General features: G+C 48.6%; 1 protein-coding gene across 1 annotated transcript; it reads right to left on the bottom strand.

Annotated features, from left to right (window-relative positions):
* Positions 1–380: 380 nt before the first annotated feature.
* On the bottom strand, positions 381–24,352 carry NAA60 (N-alpha-acetyltransferase 60, NatF catalytic subunit). Its single transcript, XM_050906258.1, has 7 exons — positions 24,287–24,352; positions 10,853–10,968; positions 9,203–9,332; positions 7,706–7,802; positions 5,138–5,372; positions 4,114–4,298; positions 381–3,593 (listed from the first exon to the last, which is right to left on the bottom strand). The coding sequence occupies exons 2-6, from the start codon at positions 10,960–10,962 to the stop codon at positions 4,142–4,144; spliced, it is 729 nt and encodes a 242-aa protein (XP_050762215.1). The 5' UTR covers positions 10,963–10,968; positions 24,287–24,352; the 3' UTR covers positions 381–3,593; positions 4,114–4,141.
* Positions 24,353–25,115: the final 763 nt, after the last annotated feature.

The following is a 25,115-nucleotide window of genomic DNA, read 5'->3' as shown; positions in this document are numbered from 1 at the left end:
GAGCCCGGCTGCACCGAGGCTGCGCAGCCGCAGCTGCGCAAGGCCCCGGTCTCTGCGGGGGGAGGCATTTCAGCTGAGCCTTAGTAAAATCCTCCACCCATCCAGCAGCCCCCTTGCAACAGGGCGGGCTCTGCCCTGGAGGAGCTGCTCCCCCTGCTCCAGCCCCTGGCCCTGCCCTGTCCCCCCCTCTGCCTGCTCTGAGCTGATCCCTGGCCTGCGGCAGCAGCAGCTCCCAGCCGCAGCCACCCCCAGCCCGGTGAAGAGGGCCTGCGGTCGCCCCGCGCTGTGGCAGAGCACAAGGTCAGGTGAAGGTGCTCGAGCAGCCGAGCAGAGGCAGGCTCCTGCGCGGAGTGACAAACGACTCAGAAAAGAGGTTTGGTTTAATTGAAGACGTTTAGAGAGAGGCTGATGGTGGCAGCACGATGCTCTTCAGTAAGTAACGGGCTGTGAGGTGGGGATGCGGCTGACACCTCAGAGGACGGGGCGGCAGGAGGACACAGAGACCGGTCACGGCTCCCCTTGGGACGTGCTCAAGTGCTGCAGCAGTGGAGTTGGGTTGTGTAATGGGCAGGATAGAAAGGGAGGAGAACATCAGTCCCAGGCAATCAGGAGAGAAAGAGAGATTGATTCTGGTCCAGAGGAAGCAAGTGCTGAGGAGAACCAAGGGCTTGAGCTGCTAAAGAAACTCATAAACCAATAGACGTGTTTAAGTAAAAAGTGGATAAGCAAAAAAAACCAACCCAACCCCCAAACCAAAAAGTGGTAACACAACTGAGGCTAGAAGGGTGCTTCAGGTCTCCCCTAGGAAAGCGCTGCGGCTAGGAGGGGTCACAGCAGCCCCTGCTGCTACCTCCCCTGCCAGTGGGGGCCAGCCGGGCTGCGAGAGGAGCATGGGGACAACGGGGACAGCCAAAGCCTCCCCACCAGCGCCTCGGCAACACCTGCTCCCTGCGGGCAGAGCGGTGGGCACAGCCGCTGGGCAGCGGGGCTGGGCAGGGGAGCACGGCCAGGGCACCCGCTGAGCCGGCAAGGCTGGGCTGGAGGCAGCCAAGCCACCTCGGTGAGGTGGTGGCAGCTGGAGCCCGGCCAAAGGACCCAGCCGGCTCCACAGCACAGGAGGGGGACGCACAGGGTGCCCCTCTGCGCTCCCAGGCTGCGGTGCCACGAGCGGCTCAGCCGAGCCGTTGGCAGTGCACACCTGCCCGCTCCTCTGCAGGCAGCTCCACCGCATCGCTCACAGGCAGGAGCACGCAGCCCCGCAGAGGGGAACTTCGGTGGCCGTGGGCTGCACACCCACCATGCTGTCTCAGTGCCCCAGCCACGGGCAGCAGAGCTCCCCTCCCACCCCGGGGCCTAGCTAAAACCCCAAGAGCGGCACCTCAGCCGAAGCTGTGAGCATCGGCCCCAGCTCAGCCTGCAGCTCCCTGCCCTGGCGCATGTCCTCTGCCACACAACTGCATCCCTTGAGCCTTGCTCAGCCTGCCTGCTGCACACAGGGCACCGCAACTTTGCACGCAGCTGACTGCACGGTGCCGCCTGCATTTCTGAACTGAAGGGGAACCAGAGACGTATAGGTTGGAAGGAGCCTCTGGAGTGCTCTGCTCCAACAGCCTCGGAGCAAGGCCTACACCGAGGTCAGCTCTGCCTTCTTGGGGGTTGAAGGTCTCCAAGGATGGACTCTCCAACAGCTCCAAGCTTGACTGTCCTCGTGGGGACACCTTTTTACCTTGTGTCAGTCATTGAGCTAGACCTCTTTGAGCCCCAGAAGAGGGACCAGCACCTCCCACCAGAACAGCCTTCTGCTGCTCCAGAACACGGCATCTGCCAGCCCCTGGGGCTGGATCAAGCTGCGCTCACTGGGGCTTCCTGTGCCAGAGCCACCTCTGAGCTGAGCGGCAGCACACAGTGCCAGCCCCGTGGCAGCAGTGGGCAGAGGGAGGGAGCTAGTCCCAGCCACCCTTCTCAGGAACCAGCGTGGTACCACACACAGCAAGCTCGCCTCCTGCATCCTTTTAACTAACAACTCCCACCTCAGGGGCTTACAGACACTGCCGTGACTTTGTACGGTCGCCCGGGCTGCAAGATCCTAACAATGTGCTTGCTTTCTCTTCTAAGCCTAAGCCTGACCTGTATTGTGTCTCATCCCCAGGCCCTGCCCACACGTGCTGCCAGAGCCGGCACTGCCTGCACACACAGGCGATGCACTAGCTGCAGCTTAGACCTCCTTTGCTCAAGTCCCAGTTTCAAAATGAGAGGGGAACAAGGAACACGGTGCCAAGCAGGGGAAGAGCCTCGGCCAGGGAAGGGGGATTCGCGAGGGGAACCCAGTGGGGCGCAGGGATACCTGCACCTCCGACACGTGCCTGGGCTGGGTGAGCTGTAGAGACTCCCACCTTAAAACCAAAGCGCTCGCCTAACCTTGCTCCGAGGCGCAGGAAGGGTGCCTGGCCTGGCCGCAGCACACGGGCACACCGGGGCCTCCACGCAGGCTGGACGTGAACTGCTAGTGAGCTCAGACTCAGCCCCAGGCTGGCCCAGCTAGGGAGCAGTCCTGCAGCCAGGACACAGCTGGAGAGCCACCGGGCAACTGCCCACCGGCACAGCCCCAGGGGATGCCCAGACTACGGCCTGAGGCACGCCAGTGAGCAGCTGGGGGGCTTTTCTTCAGCAAGGAAAAGCTGTTGTGATCTGTGCACAGAGCTCATCCCTAACGATCCTGCAAGAGTCCAGCCCCGGCGCCAAGGGAGGGTGCATGCAGTGGAGGAGAAGGGCTCTCGACTGGACTCTGCCGGGGCGCTGGCTGCAGCAGTGGCTCTACGTCCCCAGCTCCCCTCTCCTGCTACGTTCCAACTTGGACAAAGGCAGAAAGATCTATACAGTATAATATATATATTTCACTATGAAATAGCAATTTCATTCCCTGCCTTCTACTTGATGCATCCTGAATTAGATGCTTCTTTTTAAGTCACTCCAGAGAGCTGGCGGGGCTGGGTAGTTTCTCACGCGAGGCAGTTAGTTACCCTCCCTGAAGTTACCCGCAGGAAGCACCAGCAGCTGACTTGGCAGGACCCAGACACGATCCTCGCTCCCCGCTTCCCCTCGCCCAGCTCCCCCCTTCCCTGGCAAGAAGGGCACGACTGTATATTCTGCCAGCAGTGGCCTGCCAGGGCACTTAGGGCTCATTTACGTGGCTGGTCAGTGCAGATTCATTAACCTCATTCACGCTGCTTTCAGTAGCCACGGTGTGGAAGCAGCAACTGAACCCCTCTAAATCACGTATACAAATAGGAGCAAACCAGAGGCAAGGGAAGTGGCGGGGACAGTGCAACATGCACACGGACTGGTGACGCAAAGGGCCCTCGGCTACGGCACAGCCAGATGCCTCGCACGACAGCCAGGCCTGCCCAGGCAGCGCTCGCAGGCTCCAGGCCACGGGGGTAAGTCAGGGCTGCAGCCCGTCGAGTGTGAAGTCTACCAAATCTCGGTCAACCTGTGGAACAAGGAGTCCCGTCCAGGGGCTGGGTCACTGACCAAGAGCCGTCATCACTGGAATCAGTGCGGAGCCGGATGGTTCAGGAGATGAAAGAACAATCCTATGGAAAGAAAAGGGGGCAGCTGTCTTAGGGAAACCAGGTGCTACGGGTCTCTTCAAGCGTACTGGTGAGCCACTGTCCTGAAGACCTTGATGTCAGAGACGTGCGATGCAACTGGCGGCAAATGGGCTACCAGTTACTGTGCTGGGACACCGAGCTGGGGAAAGAGTGAAGACTCAGTCACTCTGGGTCTTGCAAGCTGGTCTAACAGAGCTGGGAAAAGGAGAGAGACAGCAGGGACAGATTCACTCTGCTGTCAGGCTCTGGGCTCAAGTAAACAAGATCAGAGTTCAAATTCCCTTCAAATGAAACCAACAGGAGGTTGGGTCACCAGCTGGAGACGGGAGCACAGCGATGCCCCAGGCACCGTACACGGCAGCTCGCCCAGCAGCAGAGCTGCAGCCTCAGCAGCCCTCGCTCGAGGACGCTCTCAGCTGCCCCAGGACGGTGGCTGTGGGGCACCGCCACCGCGTCGCTGCCGGCCTCGGGCAGAGAAGGGAGCTTTCCCCCAGGTGCCTACCTTTGCTTTTTGTACATCTTCAATCCAGTCACATCGTCCGGCTATATTCAATGCCGCTCTTGGCAGAAATGCCAGACCAGGGCAGCAGGCTGCAGAGAAGGCTCTGGGCTTGTCGATATATCCTCTGGGGAATTGAACACGGGCTCAGGCTGGCTAGCGTCGATCCAATGTGCTGTAGGTAGTCAGTGGCCATCAGTTAAGGACAGCAACATTTACACTGTAACGTAAGAAATAAAATACTCTGTGGACTAGCAGTCCCTAAAGAGACCCCATGACACAGTGGAAGCTGCTCTGCTCAGTTAGACAGATCTGCTCCTTGTATTAATTGCCTGCTCCCTTCTATCAAAAGCAGGTCTGCTTTGCACTGTAAAAGAAGGCAATTTGGGAACACTGGCTTCAACTTGTGTGGGAAATCCCTCCTCTAAGCAGCTGCTAGTTCCCTTTGCACTCCACAGCAAGTTCCTGTGGGGACGGCAATCCATCCACCTGCCTGGAGAGGTTTGGACTGACTAGCTACACCCAGGAAAGATCAAGTTTCTTCATGATCCAGTGACCTGAAACAAACTCCGAAAGTCAGTCGGAGAGCAGCCTGCTGAGATCCGGGCCAGGCCAGACTCAGAGGGGATCCTAGGTCACAGGAAGCAAGACCAAGGGCTTCTCTGCCATGCTCCTGGCCAAATCCTGCACCCCACAAGCCGAAGCATGCCTAGCACTTTGGCTGAACACCAGCATTCCCTATCACTGGCATCAAACTTGCTCCAACTTAGAATTCAATGTACCATCCTACACTGCCTCCCTGAACTGTTCCCAGAGGAGTTGGGGGAGCTTGGGCACAAACGGGTCACTGTCAGATCCCTCTAACATCGCCTTCCTTCCAGCTTCAGATTAAACTCGCATCTGAGCAGGCACGAGTCCCCAGACCTAGCCAGCTCACACTTTGCTGGATTGCTATTCTTAACCCAAAACATGGTTTGGCGTCTGCTTAGCGTGCTCCACTGCTAATCAGACTGAAGGTAAAGGATATAAGATTGTCCAGGGTGGATGTCCGCCGTTGATGTACAGGACGTAGGTAAAGCCATCTTTGAGGACCCCTCTGATGGAATAATAATAGGGAAGATAGTGGTGCTGTTTAAAGTCTCTATTTTCATAGAAGTTTATTGCTGTGTTGTTAGTGGTGAGGACGTGCAGGTAGATGGCTTTGCAGTGATCTTGGGCAGTCGTTGATATATGGTCTTTTAAACTTTCAAGCAAGAGCGAACCTGTTGAAGGAAAGAGCAGCAGAATCACACAGTGCAGCTGCCTTCTCAGGGACAGCGCAAGGGTTCGTAGGTCCCAGCTGAGATCTCCTGCACCCAGCGTCTAAGCAGTGATTGCTGCACACGCTTGAAGACCCCAGATCCCAGCCAGTTCTCACAGACCCTCTTGATGAATTTCACAAGACCACGCTACATGGTTTTAATATGAATCTCATCTCACCTCTGAGCATGGCTTCACAGAAACGATTTTATAAAGACACAAACTTCTGATTCAATAACCACAAAGATGAGCCAGACATGGGAATCTGACAATACTGCCCATCCCCAGCCGAGCAGCTCTCGGCTTTGGGGAAGGTCAGCGAGTCATTTTCAACGGTATCAGTTCCATCACATTTATTTATTTGAAAGCCATTTAAAACAGCAGAGTGTCAACACAGGACTTCACAAGCAGGTTATTGCATTGTGTCTGCTGAACTCGAATTAAAAATCTAAGAACTGGTAGGATTTTAAGATCCCTTCTAAGGAGGAGAGCTGAGGCATAGTCTCATTCAACCTGGATTTGCTGCAGCCACTAGACAGCGGGAGAAACCAGAGAAGGGCACAGAGAATACTCCAGCCCCGAGAGACGAGACCTGGAGGTTCATCCACACCACCTCAACGCGGCATGAAGGACCCAGCAGAACCTGCAGGGGAACTTCTTCCATCAGGTGTGGTAACAACAGGCTAAAGAAATACCTTAGCTAACACAAACACAGAGATGAGATTCATGCTGCTGTTTCACAATCCCCAGGGCACGTAAGCCTTTCAGCAGGACCCACAGATTTCACAGCAGAAGTCAACAGCACTGACTTCATGGTCACTTGATACTTAGTGAGAATTTATATCAGCCAAGCACAAAAAGACACTGAGACGCATCAACAGGAGAGCAGTTTAATTTTGTTATGAGATATTCCACTCTTCTATCTCACAGAAATCCAGCTGCCCCCTGGTTTAAGAATAGCAGAGAACGAGAAACCAAAGCCTTTTAATGCCAGCCAGAGAAAAATCAGAGCTTTAGTGCTTAGAAGTATGCCTGGGGTGAAAAGCCTCCTGCATGAAAGACTTCAGCTTCAAACACAAGTAGAAAAACTCTCAAGAGAAAGGTTTCAGAAAAAGCAGCAGCAGGCAGCAGCTTCTTTAGGTTGTTTTGCTACAGGTACAAGTCCAAAGTTCCTGAGAGAGCACAGCAACATGCTGTATAGATGTAATGGATACAGGAAATACTGATTCTGTAAGGAGAAAATTCCAGCAAGATGGAGCTGGGGAAAAAAAAAAAAAATCACGATTTGGAAACTGAAAGAAGACTCCTCTCAAAACCACCACAATTTTACAGAACAGAACACCCCTTTACCATCTTCTCTGAACATTATTCTGTGGTAGTATTTTCTTCTTTGTGCAGAAAATCTATCTCCAGTAGCATTTCAATGCAAGTTTTAAATACAGTGCTCTCACTGAGGACTCTTCTGGTCATTTCTTTATGTATCCTATCAGTTTGTACCTTTCTAAACATGACTGGGGGAGAAGGGAGGACTTAAAGAAGATGAGTTATACCTGTATCCACTGAAGAGACTCCAGATGTGCAACACTGGGTCATGCTGCCAAACCTGACCTATTTCCTTTTGCAGATCAAAGGTATAGATCATGCTTGAAATTGCACCAGAAGGGCACTTATTTGATGACAAAACACATCCTGCTCTAGACGGAGATAAGCCCTTCTGACTGCAGGATTTTCAAATGGCTGCAAAAATGCTGCGTGTTGCAGCAGGCATTCAGAGCTGACTTTTACATGCATTTGACAGATTTAACCAGGTCCAAGTTACGCTCTTTTTCCAGTTCCCTTTCTCTCTTTCTAAATGTTTGTTCTATCTGTTGAAGTTGAAAGGTTAAAAGCAGCTATATTTTCTGCCTCAGGGACCAGGCTTCTGATACCCATGAAAGAGAATCGTTTCAAACCCTGCTCCAGGGTGAAGTCCTAGCACTTTCAGTCAGTCTCAGCAGCAGGAGTGCAAGTTTTTGGTGTGCTCAGCTGTCCCCCTGGGAAGAAGACGGACAAAGCTCCGTGCTCTCTGGAAACATTTGCACGTTGTGTTGTGCCTACACCAGTAAAAACATCTCAGTGCACCTGCATTAACACCAAGAAGGGGATGTGAGTGCATCACCTTCCCAACTGCTGGTACAAATCACCGACAAGCTTGTCTCAAAAGGGTATCGCAGTGAAATGGCGGAGCTCCTTCAGTCATGCCCACTAGCCACACGTGGCAAACAACAGCAACAGTTGTCACTTAGCAGCATCTTACCTATTCCATGTTTTCTGAACTCCTTCACCACTCCAAGACTTAGGATGTAAGCAACTTGAGTGTCCACAGGAAAATTGGAAGCTAAGATGTCTCCATCCTGAGTAGAGATATGACAAGTTATTTAGCAGGATACCTGGGGAGGCACAGGAGAAAGCAAGAGTCCTGTACTGGAACATCTGAAAACAAGGCTATAGCAGGAAACTTCTCTTCACTGAACAGTCTTAACTGAAGCTTCTGGAAAGGACGTGGGGAGTTAAAAAATCCAAGCATGGTCCCTTAGGGGTTATTCCTACTTTCATATCATCTTCCCAGACGCAGAACACAAATCATGATGTTTCCTTACGATATACATTATTTGTGGGCTTAGGGATAGAATATATTTGCATTCTTTACCAGGAGGGATTCAAAGTGCCAATTCTGGAGTTACCCATCAGTGTCTAGATCAATCCAGCAACAGTCTTTATTGCCTGCATGCTCCATCGGAGCTTCGTGTCAGCTGGAGATCTCTGTAGTGCTGTAGAGGACAAGGAGCATGTTCTACAGGCTCAGTCGCCTGGAGCAGTGTCTGAATAAGCCCCTGGCTTTCAGCTTGGCTGGAACAAGAGCCTTTTGTTAGAGTTGCTGAAGATGCAGTTTCTGACTTTGACTAGCTTTGAGGTGAAGCCAGATAGCTAGAGTGAAGAGAGCCGTGCCACTCAATGCTCTCTGTTCCTATGAATGTTAAGATTATTGTTTAATCATAACACTGATGGCCTTTAAGAAGTTATGCCCTCTCTGCATTGCCCCTGCTTTTTTTTAATCCACTTGCCTATGCTGTTTTCCCTACACTAACCCAGTGGTCTTTTCCCATACTGTCTTCAGTGACCATCTCTTCTTCACCTCGCTGCTGTACTGCGTTGTCTCTCCTGGCCTCCAAGCTCTGTTATCCCTGAAGCCCGAGCTTTCTGCAGATTGGTTACCTCTGCTTTGTGTTCGAGACAGTGACCGTGTAAATGAAGGAGTTTCTGCAGGGAAGTCACAGGAGTGACTTGCCCAGCACAGCTAAGGAAGTTCAAGTCTTACATAAGAAAGGAAGAGGTTTGTTCTCCCACAGCCGTGCATACCTGTCACCAGCGATGACCAGGCACACTGAAAACAGCCAGGCAGCAGTGAAATGGCCTGCTACGCAGTCTCTTTTGGATTACGCCTGCATGATCCGATCTCTCCGCACAGCACATCAGGCAGCAAGCTTCCCATCGGACCACAGCTGCCTAGCCCCAGCAGGAAGAGACTTCGTGGTACCAGGCTGCTCAGCAGCCCCCGTGTTCAGACACATCCCACCACCCATGCTCCATTAGCTGGAAACTGGCATGTTCTTGGTTTCTTAAATTAACTCAGGATCGCTCTTATAAGTGTCTGGATGGAGGGGGACAAAAAAATACCCCAAACAGGTTCCATCGCAGTTAACCATGGCAAGAGGTGGACCATCTCACACTGAAGCACAGTTTAGTAGCATACCTCTTTATGCACCTTTGTTCTGCTCTTGATCTCTGCCACTATCATTCCCACGATGGAGCCTCTATATGTGGCTGCGAGGGAAAAGAACTTCTTGTTGGAAGTGATATCTCGGTACCATGAGTCAGGGTACCTGGGAAGGAAGAAAAAACAGGAACGTTTGGGGACACAGAGCCCACGGGAGCAGGCAGCGCCACAGCCAACGTTGTGCCGAGATGCTGCTCAGCTGGAAATGGGCAGCAACACCTTTAAATGCCAGTCACTGGAACTGCAGGCCAATGGATTTTACACAAGACTACGGGTGGGAAGCTGTACTACTGAAAGGGCTGTCTTCTGCAAAGACATACAGCCAAGTAGCTCAGCCACATGTCAATCTAAAGCTCTTTCTATGCTACTAATTTAGCTTATTCCATGAAATCTGGGTTAGGAAGTTATTCACCTTTCCTGTCTTAACTGTTGTATGGTACCAATGAACATCAAACAGCTGCTGTACCCCATTTGGTAGCATGGTTTCTTTCAATTGCATCTAAGCAGCAATGCAGGCTGCTCATGTAATGGCCTCCTGCCTTGCTAAAACAACCACATTTTCATTTTACATTCATTGCCCAGAGCTCTCACTTCCATCTTTAGCAAGTTATTTTTAAATGCCAGATCCATCTGCCCTCTTCTAAGAGCGTAAGGATCTCATTAATTTGATACACATGTGAAAAAAATACTGCATATTGGTACAAAAAAATCACATCACCAGCCTCCAGCTCTCCTCCCCCTTCTGGAGCTACTAAAGGGAAACTAGCGTACACTAATTTATTTCAAAGTGAGAGTTCAGCATGCCTTGTGTTTAAAAGAAATCTACAAATTCAAAATATTATGAATGCTTTTGCTGGTTTGTTACATTTTATGCAATCTTAATTATAATCCGCTAAAATTCTCTATAAACCTTCTCAACAAAGCTGAAGAAAAAAAATCCTTGAAATCTACAGCTGTAGTTTCCCTGGATGCTTTAAGCCAGAAGGCTACCACTGTCCCCCAGAAAAGCTCCTTATTCCCATGCTTGTGCAGACACAAGTGTTTACTAAATGGGGGCCTGGGGAACTGACCTGGGACAGACCGAGATCAGCTTTAAGCCAGATCTTTGCCAGAGCTTTGGGAGCAACAGTGATCCTGAGTACACAGGCAAGTACTGTTCAGTCTGCCCCTGGGACATTCAGAAAGACAGTCCTTTAGGAACAGTTGCTCTGTGTCGATTTGGTTCAGCTCTGAGGGTGCTTTCTTGGCGCACACACTCCAGAACACAACCTTCTTTCACAAGCACAGGGATGCTGTCCTTTTTCCTGGAGGTGTGCTCCTTTCCCCATCTCATACACAGTCTTTCCCAAGAAGCTGATCCATCCCCTTAATTACAAAGCCCATTTTTTCTGCCAAAATCTGCATACAGGAACTTTCTGGTGACGTTAGGACCCTGCAGGACAGGCAGCAATGGGCCATTAACAGGAACACCACCACAGTGTGTAAAAGATTCAGAACCTCCTGCTGTCTTAGCAACAGTCCAGATGGCTGCAGAGCCTTTGGTGTCAGCTCTGAACTGGACCAGTGCAGGTTCACACCATTTGTTTCTAGATCCCCACCATCTCACCCCCCAAACTGGTAACGTACTCTATTGGGAACCAGTCGCCACAGAGCTGTTTCACTGTGTCTATGTCATCGTGGCAGAGAAGACGCAAGTTTACGTCCGTAAGTGCAGTCGGGGGCACCTCCTCTGTCATTCACGCCTGCAAGAAAAGAAAGCACATTAGGAACGGTGAAGCACAGATTCTGACACTCAGCTTCAGTCAGGCATCTGCGTAAAGGCAGCAGGAAGTTCTCAGTATCAATAAAGTTGTTCTTCCTGGCAGAACGAGTTCAAGAGAGATGAAGCAAAAGATGGCAACACTAACCCGAGGAGCAACTCGAAGCCCTGTTGCCCACAGGTTAAGCACAGCTCGCTTGTCAGCCTGACCCACCCCACCAGCCCTGCATCTGCACACACCGTGCTCCCTGCGAGCACAGTCCAGTGACGCTGCATGTGAAGGAGCATGTGGCGCCAACCACTTCCAAAAAGAGCTCAGGATACTGCATTAAATAAGCCAACAATGTGCCAAGCGTACCTTATGATGCATAGAGCTCTTCAAATCTCTATGCAGGACCAACATTTTGTTCAAACAAAACTGAATAAACAGCTTAAAAAGGAAGCACTGCTAGAAGAAGATTTATAAAGTCCTCTTACACAATCGCGTCATCTCCAGTTAGTACATATGCAGAGGATTCAAATGCTTTAAGATGTTAATTTTGTTTAACTTACGCTGGTGAAATGAGATCTAGTTTCATTTCCCCTCATTCCCTCGTGCTACGACTCCACGAGGGCTGGCTTTCCAGCCCAGCAGAGAGCATTCAAATACAGAAATCCCAAGATACCCTTTTCTTTCACCATAGCACTACCACATTCCTGGCTAACTACATACAGGTCACTTACTCCAATGTCTTCAGCCTTTTTTAACAAGGTACCAGAGGGAAAGAAGCAAGCAATAACTAAAGTGGTTGTAAAAGCATTTGTAGCGCAGATGCATGAATGAAGAACAGATCTTGAGAACAGGCTTTAGGCAGGACAAAGCCCTCTGTGAGACACTGCACACAGAGCAAACCAGGCAGGCAGAGACAGGGCAGCTGCAGGACTCGGTTCCCTTTCACGGGCCACCTGCAGTTCTCCATCCACAGCTTTGTCTCTCTCACTCCAGCCCTCCTAGTCCCAGGTCAAAGAACGAGACCAGGACGCAAAGAAAAAACCCTCACCACCCTTAATTTAAAAAGTCATTTGTTTTTGTTTTTACTTTCTTTTCCCAATTTTGAGAGTCTCAAATCTTGGTTTCAAAATGCCGAGTTACAAGGAAAAAGCTGCACACAGCAGCGCTTGTGTATGTCTCCCTGCTGAAAGGGATGCTCAGCTCTCCAGTGCTCTTGCTTTGAAGCTCAGAGACTTGAGAAGGAACAGATTTAAACACACTCCCCACTGGACTGGATATGCCATTTGAGCAGTTTCAACGCAAAAATTGCACCACCTCCGTAATACACTCTGTAACTGGCAAAGACGCACAAAAGGAGTAGGCACAGCAACGATCCCAGTTTGACGTGTTTGACAGCACACAACTGTGCGCGATTGCTCTCCTAAAAATTTGGAAATATCTCCTTCCACTGTACCCCTAGGAAAAAAAACAGGCTAAGCCACAAAATCCACATTCCACCCCCAAATTTCTGTTTTAAGGTACATAAGCTAGCTTTCTTCTGCAATTCCCCTGGATGAACTGGTAGAGAGCAACTCCCAGTTGGTACAATGTGATGATATTCAGAGAACAGAGAGTCCCCAGATGCCGAGGTCCTTGGAACTCAACATCAGTGCTGAAAGAGAGGTAATTAGCACTGCTAACGAGAACAACGTTCACCCTTGACTTTGGCACTCTCCCTGCAACACACGTTGTACAACTCCTTTGCACTAGCTAGAGCAGCATGAGCTCCCACCCCTCCGTCCTCCCGGCCAGTAACATAAAGCCCCTATGCCGCATCGGCCTGGATCTCCCAGGGAGGAAGGAGGAACCACACCAGGTTGTGTGCAACCTGGAACATGTCGAACAGCCAATATATCAACAGGAGAAAGGATACAATTAAGGTCCACTTATCTAGAGAAATCTTTGCCAGCCCTTCTCCCATGCAGGCAGAAAGAATGGCAAAATGCTTTAACAGAGCAGAGGTCCAAGGATGTTCTCCTACAGCTCTTGAAAAAGATGAAATGGGGTGGGTTTCTTCAAGCAAGGGATCCTTCCCAGACACAGCTTTCCTCCCAGTGACTGGTCCTACATATTTCCCTGAGAAGGGCATCCGAGGGGACCCGTATATTGATATGGATTGCTTGTTCTTCTCCAAAGAAGTCCTTAACAAGAATCACAGCTATTTCACAGCCTGTTCTAGGACTGTGGCTGCATATGTACCAAACAGCCTACAGCTTTCACAATCAGTCCAGATGCTAGTTTCAAAACAACTTAAGCACCTAGAAGACCCACAAAACCAGTACTCCTTGCTGCTTTTAAAACTAATTTTACACTCCTGGAATTGGCTCAAGCCCTCTGAGGCTAGACTTTGAATCTGTAGCCTGTCGCAGCAGCGAGCACGCTCTCCACCACCAGCCCCTGGTGACCTTTTAACACGCCTCAGCTTTACCCCACAGGGCCCTGAAGGAAGGGCACGTTCCTTTGCTGTGGCTGATCTGATCCACACCGCTGCTGGCTGAGGTAGCTGATGCTAGCGGTGCGGACCCCAGTCCCACCCTCCCACCCACGCACTCCTCTCACCCTTGCCAGACCCTTTGCTGAGCCATTTCAGAGCAGTGACCCATCACAAGATCACTAAGCAAGGGCAAAATTGTTCGTAGGCCAGAACTGCTTGGCAAAAGCTCGGGTAGCGTAAGATAGGCTTCAGGGGGAAAAAAGAGGAGGCAGGAGCGAGCAGGCACATACAGCCAGAGCCGCTTTGGCCATGCCGAAGCTCCAAGCCCCGATACATCGCTTCATTAGTGGGCATTAAGCAGCATTCAGGTTTGCAACAGCAGTGCTCTTTCTCATACATTTTATTTTTCTTGAGAAGTTTCTATGCTCCTGTAAGGCAACACTCCTTCTCAGTCAATACTCTCAGCATTAATAAATCAGAGATAAGTGAAACCACCATGACAGAGCCATATTTTTGCTAATAAGTAGAAAAGGCAGGGACCTATGAGCAGACTTAGCCAGCAGCTGCTGCAGGAGAGGCAGAGCCAGCACAGGACACATTCTTGTGAGGATTAGTTCATGTTTATTTAACACTATATTCTCAAAGAGCTAGGCAAGCATTATGCATTATCCTGTAGCTGAAGTCAGCCTTAAAAGAGTAATCCATGACTGTTTTGTTGAACAGGATAATTTCCCTCCCCTCAAATTCAGACAGCCATTTCCCAGCACCGGCTGTGTTTGCAGGGACTCGCTCCATCCGCTTTGCATTACGTGACCCAATCCGGATGCTCTTGCACATTTAAAGAACATTTAGGACACCCGCCTGGCACCATGTCCTGCCACAAGGTTTTAGGAGAGCAGACCTGTGCACCTTCCTCCCTGGCCAGGTGTTTCTACTGCTGGAGGAGCTGCGGTAAGTGGTTGCTGTGACCAAGAGAGGAGAAATCCCAGGCAAGTCAATTCCCTTCATACCCCGGTGACAGCCTCTGGCTCTTCACAGATATCTGGGCGAACACCCAAGACCCGAGTCCTGGCCCTCTGCACAGCCTGTGGCATGCTGTAATTAGCAGAGCCAGAGTCCTGAACAAAAGCCTCAGCTAGCACGCTGACAAGAGTATCACCTTTAGAGTCAGCTTGGGTTTAGAGGACAAAAGATATGTTTGGAAGCATAAAGAAATAATCAAAAAAACAGTATCAGTGTAAAATACAACCCTAGGATTCAATGGAAGTTAAAAGGGCCTTCAGGGGTTTAGAGGCAGCATAGCTCCGCTCACCACTGCAACACCGACAACACCAAGTTCTGACCTTTGAGACCAAGCGGTGGTTGCTGTGAAGCAAAACGTAGGCTCCAGCCACATGCAGTTAACTGAAGGAGGTCCACAGCCATTTTTGAAACCCCAAAGTGAAGTTATCTTACTTCTTTTAATATCTTTTTCTCAGATGTCAGCCATTTGTTCATGTGATGGCTGCGGCCTGGGAAGTGGCATGGTTAACATCATCCACTGCCTCTCCACCCAGCGGGGCACAGTGACCTCACCCTTTTGTCAAAATGGGAAACACTCGCTTATGATAATTATAAAATGAACCAACATTTTATGCTTATGAAAGGATCGTGCAGTTAAACATTTGAAAAAGCTCTGAGGACACCCCTTTCCAAACTACCGAAGTTAGCAGTGAGTAGAACTAGAAACTGAGCATTTAATTCCCTTTCCTACCTAAGACCTGCAGATACTAACACACAACAAATTAATTTCAAAAAAAACTACAGGAAAGCATAAAGGTTTTGAGCATTTCTACTAGTCTTCTGCCTTGCTCTATTGAAACAAATCTAGCAAAACGTTTTGGCCTTAGGTGTATTAGGTAGCTGCAGAAGAACCTGTCAAATTCTCATTACAAATATTTAGCAGTAATGGAAGTTGGATGAAAAGAAATAGTAAGTACATTACTAAATAAGCCAACTTAACATACATTTTTAAATTAAAGCACATCGTAAGGCCTAACCTTACTATTTAAAAATAATGTCATAGATGTTTGGCATCAATAAGCTCTAGCTTTAATGAGCTAAAGAACAATATTTCACAATTCTGTCTAAAAGGCAGAGGAGCCTTTAGCTTCCAGCATCAGCCCAAGCGATGGCTGGGACTCCATGAATTATCAGTGTTCACTCAGCACAGTGAGCCGAGTACGAGTACTGACGTATTTCTACCACGAGTACTTCCAGGTCCTATCGTGCAAGAGCAGGTCTTGGTTTGAGTTTAGGTTAGCTACCAGGTGCAGGGACAGTTTCTTCACTTGAACTAGATGCTTCACAGCTAAGAAACCTCAACTCAGGCTCTTCTCAAGAGCAGGAAGTTTTCTTTCCCTCTTAGAGCTCTTGTCTTTAAAAAAAAAAAATAAAATCTCTACATAATACCATATTTCCAGAAAAACTGAGGTAGCCACACAGAATCAGCACTTTTAATCCAACAGGGTGTTCAAATGCAAGATAAAGCCTGATGCTTACTAGAATTTGGCAGGCAGCTGCTTAAATGCGTTTGAAAATCCCTCGAGCACTTCCATACCTACAAAAGCCTGGCCAAGTGGTTCAACAAGTTAAGATTTCCCTTGTTCAGCACTATTCGACATGTTTTAACAATGTTTCTCTCTTGTGCATCCTGTGAAAATGAGTTGGATTTCAGCAATGAACAATCACAAGATGCTGGTTTTATGAATTTTTATTTGGACTTCAACTTCCATCCAGATAAGCTCATGAAAATCCCAAATAAAAATTTTATCATCTAGAAACAAATATCACTGAATTTCCTGGCAGAATAAAAGCAAGGTAATCTAAGACTAAAGCTAAATGAATACTAACTAGAATCATATACATACATAACTTCCAATAAGGGGTGTACTGGCTTCAAATTTAGTGTTCGCACAAAAACCAACGTGAAGGAATCTTCTTCACTTGCAGAAACAAAGCTAGACTGAAGTTCATCAAAATCTTTTACTTTCCAATTTAAAAGCTATTTGAAATCAATTCATCCTGAACAGAAAGAAGCAAACCTGCAGGAAAGAAAGAAAGAAAAACAAGCACTGGCAGGCTAGTGGATTTTTATAAAGTGATCCTACGATTCAGGAAGCACTGTCCCAAAAGACACACGGCCAACCACCCCGGTATCGCAGGCACCTCCGTCATTAAACAGTGCAGACCCTTATTTACTTGGGCTGAAGATTTTCACCTTCTGGAATTCAAAGCATTTTCTTCAAGCACACTCCTGCTGGATTATTAAGGATTATCTGCTGTCGTTCCACAGAAGGAAAAGATTAAGTTCCTCCAGACAACTACCAAGTACATACCATGCATGGGCCAGGTTTGAGGAACTGCAGCGATGCTAAACAAGTCTGCTCTGCAAAGGCGGCACATGAGCTGGCCCTTCCTCTGGTTGTCAGGTCACGTCCCTCTGCCTACGGCTGCATGTTCCTACCCAGCACTTCAGTGATGGACATATGCATAGTAGCTGTATTTTATTTTACATGAGCAGACCATCTGCTCACCACAAACACAGACTAGCAGATACTCCCTGCAAGATCTGCATGCACGCACAGCGGGCCAGAGCTGGATTTCCTTATGCCTGGTACCCTCACCAGAGGTGCTGCTCCACCAAATCCTTGTTTGTGACTTCTGTGTGGACAGTCCTCAAATCCCAGCAAGACAAGATTTCCAGGAAAAAAATTTTTAATGACACCTGGCATCCTCTCTCACTTGTAAATAAATAGGATCAAACAAAGCTCAGACAGAATTTTAGGAGCTACTCAAAATGCAGGACAGGCGCACGTTAGCTGTGACTGAGCATCACTGTACTCAAAACAGGCACGAACTCTGCTGTTGTCTGGGGACCATCACTTCAAAAGCGCCAGTGGGAGTTTTCACAGCTGTAAGTCTCTCTACCTTGCACCATCTGGCACTGGGGATTTGATTTACATTAAACCTTTCAATCTGAACCAGCCAAAGGTCTAATTCCAACAAAGCAGTAAAGATTTCCCTTCTGCGTTTCATTTTAAGCTTACTGTGTTTTTAGGTTACTGGTCTTGCAGGGAATGTTCCACACAGATACCCCTGTTAGCAGGCTCCTTTCATTTAATACAATACAATTGCGACTGGATTTGAAAACATCATGAATTAATTACTAAGAATCTCAAAGAGGCGCTTCTAGGACTTAGGGCAACATTATCAAAGCAATAGGAGCCAAATTTTTAAAGATATTTAAATACTTGGCTTAATACCTCCTAGGTACTACTTCAAGTCTGATCATAGAATAAAAAAAATCAGGTTGGAAGGACCCTTTGGGGTTTAACCCAACTTAGATCGGGTTGCTCAGGCCCACAGTCCCATGTAACGTCAGTGAGGAGCAAATCTCTTCACCCTGCCTGGGCTCAGACTAGTTCCTTTGCACCCAAAGGTGCAACTGGAAAGCTGGGGTGTTAAACGTGCTGCCTACACCAATACAACCACCTCTGCTACGCGTGCAATACAAGCATACCTCTATACGCTATTTGTTACACTCTATTTATCCCATTTAATGCTCCTGCTCCTTCTAGGAATCCCATGCAGGTTCATTTGGGACAAGCAACATACAAACCCCAGAAGATACAGTTCTCCTCATTCCCAGTATGTTATGCAAACCAACAGAGCTTGGAGTTCACAGTCACAACCAGAATGGTGATTGTTTCACCTCCATTCCTGTACCACTCATCACATCCCATAGGAGTGCTGCCCAAAACTGCCATCACTTAATTCCCTACATTAGCAGAAGCAGATGTTTGGTGGGAGCGAGACTCTTAATGGGAAATCTAGGACAAAACGACTGATTTTGTGCCTTGGTCTGAAAATAATGTAATAATATGGCTGGAAACAGGCTCTGATGCTAGATTATGTCATTTCAAAATAGTCCATAACACCTTTTGATCCAGGCATGACATTCTTCTGTTGTTTCTACCAGAACCACAAGCACTGAGCCTTAGAGCCTGTTGTGGACCCCTGTTCACTCAGGGACATGCACTAGCTCAAGAGTTTGAGCTCCTCGTTATTTAAACTCCTTCAGTAGCAGCTTCCTTCTGTGCAGAAGACTGCCCTCCTCAACCACCTCCCCCTGCACAATCTCCTAGGCTGCTCCATCTTGAAGATACGCCATTAGTCCAGCCCTGCTATGCGGATCCCATTTGCCTCCAAAGCACACCCTGAGCACTAATGAGCTTCTCTCGGGGACATCACTCTGGAGAAAGGAGTTTGTCAGCGCCTGGACTTTCTTCTCCAGTAAATCTGTCCAGGGCAGTGTGCCCGACCAGCACACCCCCGCAGTGGAGGAGGGCAAAAAACAGTGAGCTTGGGGAAGAATGTATTGTAAAGAAAGCTGAATTTATCTCAACACCAGGGAGACCGGAGGGTAACCTTGGGTTTAGATAAGACAGTGATTCACCAGTGAATCATCAGGTGCCCTGAGACAATTAACAAAGAATAATGTCTTCCTGAGCTAGCCAGACCAGCATGGGCGGAGCATATACATGGCTGAGTCCAAAGTATAAAAACTGGACAATTAATAAAGTAAACTTTGAAGAAAGCAAAGGGCCTGAGCTGGCTTCAACCTCCGTATTCCTTCCCGGTGACTGCGGGCACCGAGCACCGTGACAGTAAGCATATAGAGACCAGTAACAGGCATTACGTTTGTATTTGGATTCAACTGTACACTGCAATTGCTGTATTATGCTTGTGCTGCGATTTCAGTATGTTGCTGTATCACCCTGCTAAATCAAAATCCCATGTAACACCAAATATACCAAACAAGTAAATTTGATATTAAACCCTCCTCGTGTGGAACATGTACAAGAACCTGGCCAGAGCACACTGAACTCGGACAGCCAGGAAGGCAGCACTGTCACACACAACCTGGGAAAACCCGTCCTGGCATTCAGCCCTCCTCCCAAAGGCTCGCCCCACGCTGCTCAGCCCATTTTTCCTCAGCTCTGAAATTCTGAAAACATCATTCTAAGAAACGCACTTGTGCCTCATCCCCAGCTCTGCACTTCATTTTCCATTATGCCCAGATTGAGGTGTGCACACCACAGGACTAAAAGCCTGAAAGCCAAAAACACAGAATCACAGTAATTAACACTTTGGCCTCCTGCCATGAAGGATCGGGATTTGAAACAGACCCCAAAAAGATATTAAGAAATGAGAAGGGGAAATGTAGTTCTACCTGCGCAGCAAGCAGCATTTATTTATTTGAAATGAAAACACTTACTGTTAGTGAAATCCTTTTATACTTCTATCCCTGATCCTCTGTACACTTGAAGTTTGACTTGTCAGCCTTCCAGCAGCAGAAATGTTAAGGTTTTGCATGCGAGTCGCTTTCTGGGCTGTTCTTTTACCCTACAGCTCTAGATACATTACGGAAGCCGTAGATTTCACAGGAGCTGGTACCCAAATAAAGTGTCTCTAAAGCATACTGCAAAAGGCACGGCTTCCTGCTGCCCCAGATACAGCAATTCCTCCGGGGAATGGCGAACAAGAATCTCTAAGAGGGTTTTGCTGTTAAATCTTTTCTTGTTAAGACGCGGAAGAGAAAATCTGCTTTGTGACAGCAGCACTGCAGGGAGTTAAAACCGAAGGGTCACAATAGAGGCACATTTACAACAAGAAGCTCACTAGAGGAGAGATCTAATACCTTGCAAATGCCGAATACGGCAAGTTTCCAATAGGCAGCTGCTCCTCCAGAAAACAAAAAAAAACCCCAAACAACTCATCATACATGCAGGCCCGCTGCCATTTCCGAATTAGAATAAACAGCTACACAGAAAATGTATGTAGTGACTAAAAAAACCAGCCAGAAATTCAGCCTAGTGTAGTACAAACACTGTGAGAGGGGAATTGAAGCCTGCCTCCATTTCCTAGACACTGTCCTCATTACTGAGCAGCAACACACGGCTGTCGATAAAACCCAGTCCCTCCGCCTACATCATTATAGGAGACACTAACAAGTAACTTTTCAGAGGCTACTGCAAACAAGGTGCTTTAAAAAAAAAAAAAGCTTGAAAAGAACATTCCTTCCCTAGTTGGCAGACAAGCGCCCTAAACTCGCACCTCTCCAAGATCCCGAATTTAAAATTTGAGCCAACATGGCTCCTTTTCCTTTTCTTTCTCAGGGGTGTTTTCCAGCACGAGACACCCAGGTTCGACTCAAAAAACCCACTGCTACTCTTTTAAGCTAGCAACATTTTAAATGGATTCTGGCATAGACGTCTGCCCTTACATCCACAGCAATAAGTTGAAAAGGAGAAATTAAAAACTTAATTAAAAGCTAACGTTGGAAAACTGAGCAGCTCCTGTTCCTACCTTTCTGCGAGGAGGAAAGTGTGGGTGGGGAGACACAGTGTGAGACATGAAGCTCTAAGTCTTTTTGCAACACCCTGCACTGAAGCCATCAGACACGCTGTGACTGGTTAAAAAAACCAGGAAGACAGGAGTGATACCACTCTAATAACGATTTTAGATAGCACTTAACTTTCAAGTTTGTAGAAGAGGTGCTCAGCTAAGACAGAACTTCCTCTGCTGCTACACTGAACAGCTTAGCCCAACTGTTTCTTTAAAAGCATCTTAACATCAGAGGAAAAAAGCATTAACAGCAGCCAATGGCACCAGGTCACGGAAGGGAATTCCTGTCCATTACCAAAGGCTGCCTCCAGCCCAGCAGCCCGTGATGAGCAAGAACGCAGAGCCATGAGGACTTCTGAATCAACTCTGCAAACCACTCACAAGGAAGTCCCCAGGTTGGTGCCTGTAATTCCTCAGGTATTTACAACAGCGCTGTCATCGAGAGTCAGCCTTTGCAACCACAGTTTCTCCTGCTCACTCCATAAGTGATGCTGGGAGTGGTCGGGGTGGGGGGCAGAGAGGTGGAAAATAGCCAGGAAGAGAGAGAATGGCTTCTTGGGTGGCAGGACCAGTTCACATCAGCCGATGGGCTAAGATACCAGCACCAACTCACTGACTGACTTATCAGACTGTACTGGCCCAACACCTACATTCATAACATCCCCCCCAAAAAAACCCTCCACAAAGAAAAAAAACCACTCCCACATGCAAATAAAGATCATCCTTACTGGGAAAGAAATAACAACAGACATGAAAGTACCACCAGACTTCATTAACAAAAATAAATACACATACTATGTTAAAGGCTCTTTGAGCTCCCAACTACAAAAGACCATTTTTCTGAATTCCACTGGCAGTTCCCACGATGTTTCATGACATCTGAGGCCAGCCCAGATACCAAAAGACACGATGATACCACGCTGGTTTAGGAAAAGAAATGAAAATTAAGAATACCACAGGTTTTAAGAGGGCATTCACAAGACAGCCACTTACCAATTACTCAGACATGTTAAGTCAACTTGCTTTAAATACATCAAGCAACCAGCTGAGAGAAACAACAGCAGCAGCTACTTCAAAGAACAAAACAACATATTAGAACAACGCTTACACACTACTGTATGTTTCTTTATTTGCTACCAGGCATACAAAGACTAATTAAAGCACCAGTTTACAAGACGTAACAGAACTACTTTTTTAACCTGCAAGATAAAACCATCTACTTTAAAAGCCTGGTACCAGGCAGTACCCAGTATCACTGCTTCTGATGGGGGTGAGGCTGCTCCAATGCTATCTTGTAAATGAAGAGTTCATGCTCTAATTATAACATGTTGGGAAAGAGCCACCAGCTTTTTTTAAAAGAACCTCACTTCTGAGAAATCTGCTAGAGTTTATTCATACAGGCAATTGATTTATTTGAAAAAAATACCATGCACTAGCACTCCCAAAAAGCTACCAGAAGTGTCCCCATAAAGGCTTTTGAGGAAACTAAACTGGACTAAGGAGAGCCTATGGCAGATTAAAAGAAAGGAAGCAAATCTAGGATGAATCCATAGTGTAAAGAGATTCCAGCTATAATCCTTTCAGCAGATTCATAAAAACTAGATGGAAGTCAAGAGGAACAGATATGCAACAAAACTGGCGATGATCCTTTGGGATAGGGCACAGATTTCCAGGACAGTAAAATCTAAAGCTGTTCACAGTCGTAGAAAGCTCTCACAATGCTGAAAGACTAATAAAATGGCAGATAAAGTCTGTAAGTTGGTAGATAAAAAAGGAATTACGAGAACAAACAGAGAGGGAAAAACACGCATCTAGAAAGTCTTTGGTGTGAGCTAGTTACAGATATTTAATGCCTCTATCTATCTGTCAATAAAAGGCCAGACACTCAGCCACGTTCATGTGGTTCTCAAGAGCAGAGAGAATAGCTGCAACGAGCGGCCAAGGTTCAGAGGAGCTCACCACGGTCATCTAGCATGGGCTAGCTGATATTGGGAGGTGCCACAGCATAACAAAGACAGGATAAACTACAACAGATACAGAGCAGGCTAACAGAGTTCAAACTCAATGTAGCAAACATAATTAAATATTTAAACAGCTTACCACAGGAAATGATAATAATATGATGCCTATAATCAAGAGCGAATGTCTAAGACACATGCTTTAGTTCATGGCTGGACACAGCAATCCCAGTGGCGAGGACACCAGCCCTAGTCACTCTGACAGGACGTGGAAAGAAGAAGTGCTTTCAGCATGCAGCTTTGGCAGTCTCCAAAACAGAGATGCTATTTTCGCCGTACAGATAGCGTAGGTATAGCCCACTGCTGCGCAGCCCAAGGAATCGGGCACGGCAGCTGGAACACTTCTGGCAAAGCCAGCTGCCACCGTGCCACCGCGCCCGGCTGGAAGCACTGTGCTGCGAAGTCTTTGGGACAACATTTAAGGCTCAGTTTGATCAGCTGCAATTAAAAACCTCAAGATACACCCTGTAAAAACATTCAGCCGTCGTCCTGCTTAGATATGAAGTCAAGCAATTGCTTTCTCTCCACTAAAGCTCTACAGGCCGTTCAAACAAACACAACACTTCTGTAGGGCAAAGCACAGAAAAGCTAAGCTGTCGTGGTGTGCGTTCACTTTGAGCCAGCCGGGGCAGTTTGTGAGCTGTGACCCAGGCTGTCAGGAGACACAGAGCAGCCGGGAGAGCCAGAGTAGCTCCTGTGCAAGGAAGAGAGCTGGATCTAGCGATGCGTGACATACTCCCGGCCCTCCCAAGGGAAATTCTGCTAGAGGAGGAGGAAATAGAGACGCACTAGTTAATGCTACAGACCCCCTGTGCTGCTGGCTGAGCCCCCGAACACAACTCGGAACGTGCCAAGAGAAGGAACAGCGGTAAGCGTAGCTGCGGGACCTCCCGCGTCTCTACCAGAGCCAAGGAATAGTCTTCTCTGTTGGCATCACTGTACCCAAGCACAGGGCGGTGCCAAACTGACTCCAGCTGGAGTTCGGATTATTTTTGTAATAACCCAAATGACACAGTTTCACCAACGTAATCGCGTTGTTTCAACCGGAGCGCAAGCGAGCACTCGCACGGTTGCCCCGTGAAACCCAGTCACTGCGGGGAAACCCCCGCACCCCGGCAGCGGCCGGCCCGTCGGACTTCAGCCGAGGACGATGCCACGGGGCTCTCCGAATCACGGACCCGCACGGCTTTTCCCGGGACGGGCAGGAGTAAACCCCACGGGGCCTAGAACCGGCGCGGGGGGGCCGGGGTTACCATGACGACCTGCGCCCGGGACGGGCCCCGGGGCCCGTCCCGGGCGCAGGTCGCCATGGTAACCCCGGCCCCCCCCGCGCTCCGCGACGGAGGCCCCACCGCGCTTCCCCGCTCACCTCGGAGGGGCGGCGGGCGCGCCGCGGGCGGACGGAGCGGCTCAGCGCATACCGGGGGTCGGAGGCGAGCGAAGGACCGGCGGCGGCGGATACCGGCGGGCACTTCCTTTCCCCAGGCACCGCGCAGCAAGGCGCGTTCCCATAGGCTGTCTCCCGGCACGTGACCGGCGGGCACTGCGCAAGCGCAGATGCGAAGACCCTCTCCCTGAGGCCACGTGGGCAGCGCCGAGCAAGAGACCAGCGAAGGAGCACAGCGCGAAATTAAAGCTGCTAATTAAAGGGGATATTTAAAATTAGCGACGTATCCTTGAGCGCAAACGCTTGGGAAACAGGACGCAGGTTGGTCGCACACCTCTCCCGCAGTTTCCCCCAGTACTACACTGCAAGGGGCACCGGGGCGACTCGTCACACTGCCGGGGCTTGGTGCCAATAATGACTCTAATCCTGAAATTAGAAGTTTTTAAGTTTTTTTCCTTGTTTTGAAGCTCTACAAAGTGCGATGAGATAGGATAGGATATTTCAGTTGGAAGGGACCTAGAACAATCATCTAGTCCAACTACCTGACCACTTCAGGGCTGACCAAAAGTTAAAGCATATTATAATAATAATATTAATTATTATTATTTACCTTCCCTTTCCAGAGAAGGGCAAACACAGTTTCCTTCTCAGCTGTTTTATTCAAATCAGATTTTCACAGCTTCCATCTAAGCTGTCCCATTTTTGCAGCCAGTGTGCAACCAGGTAACCACAGCCACCCCATCTCCTCCCATGAGGACAACAGCAGCGGAGGTCTTTGTAACAAAGTCACTAATGTATAGAAAGGACCCTT

This window comes from Gymnogyps californianus, chromosome 15 (assembly GCF_018139145.2).
Source record: "Gymnogyps californianus isolate 813 chromosome 15, ASM1813914v2, whole genome shotgun sequence".
NCBI classification, from domain to species: Eukaryota; Metazoa; Chordata; class Aves; order Accipitriformes; family Cathartidae; genus Gymnogyps; species Gymnogyps californianus.
The sequence above is the reverse complement of the archived record's forward strand: the minus strand, read 5'-3'. Positions and strand labels throughout refer to the sequence as shown.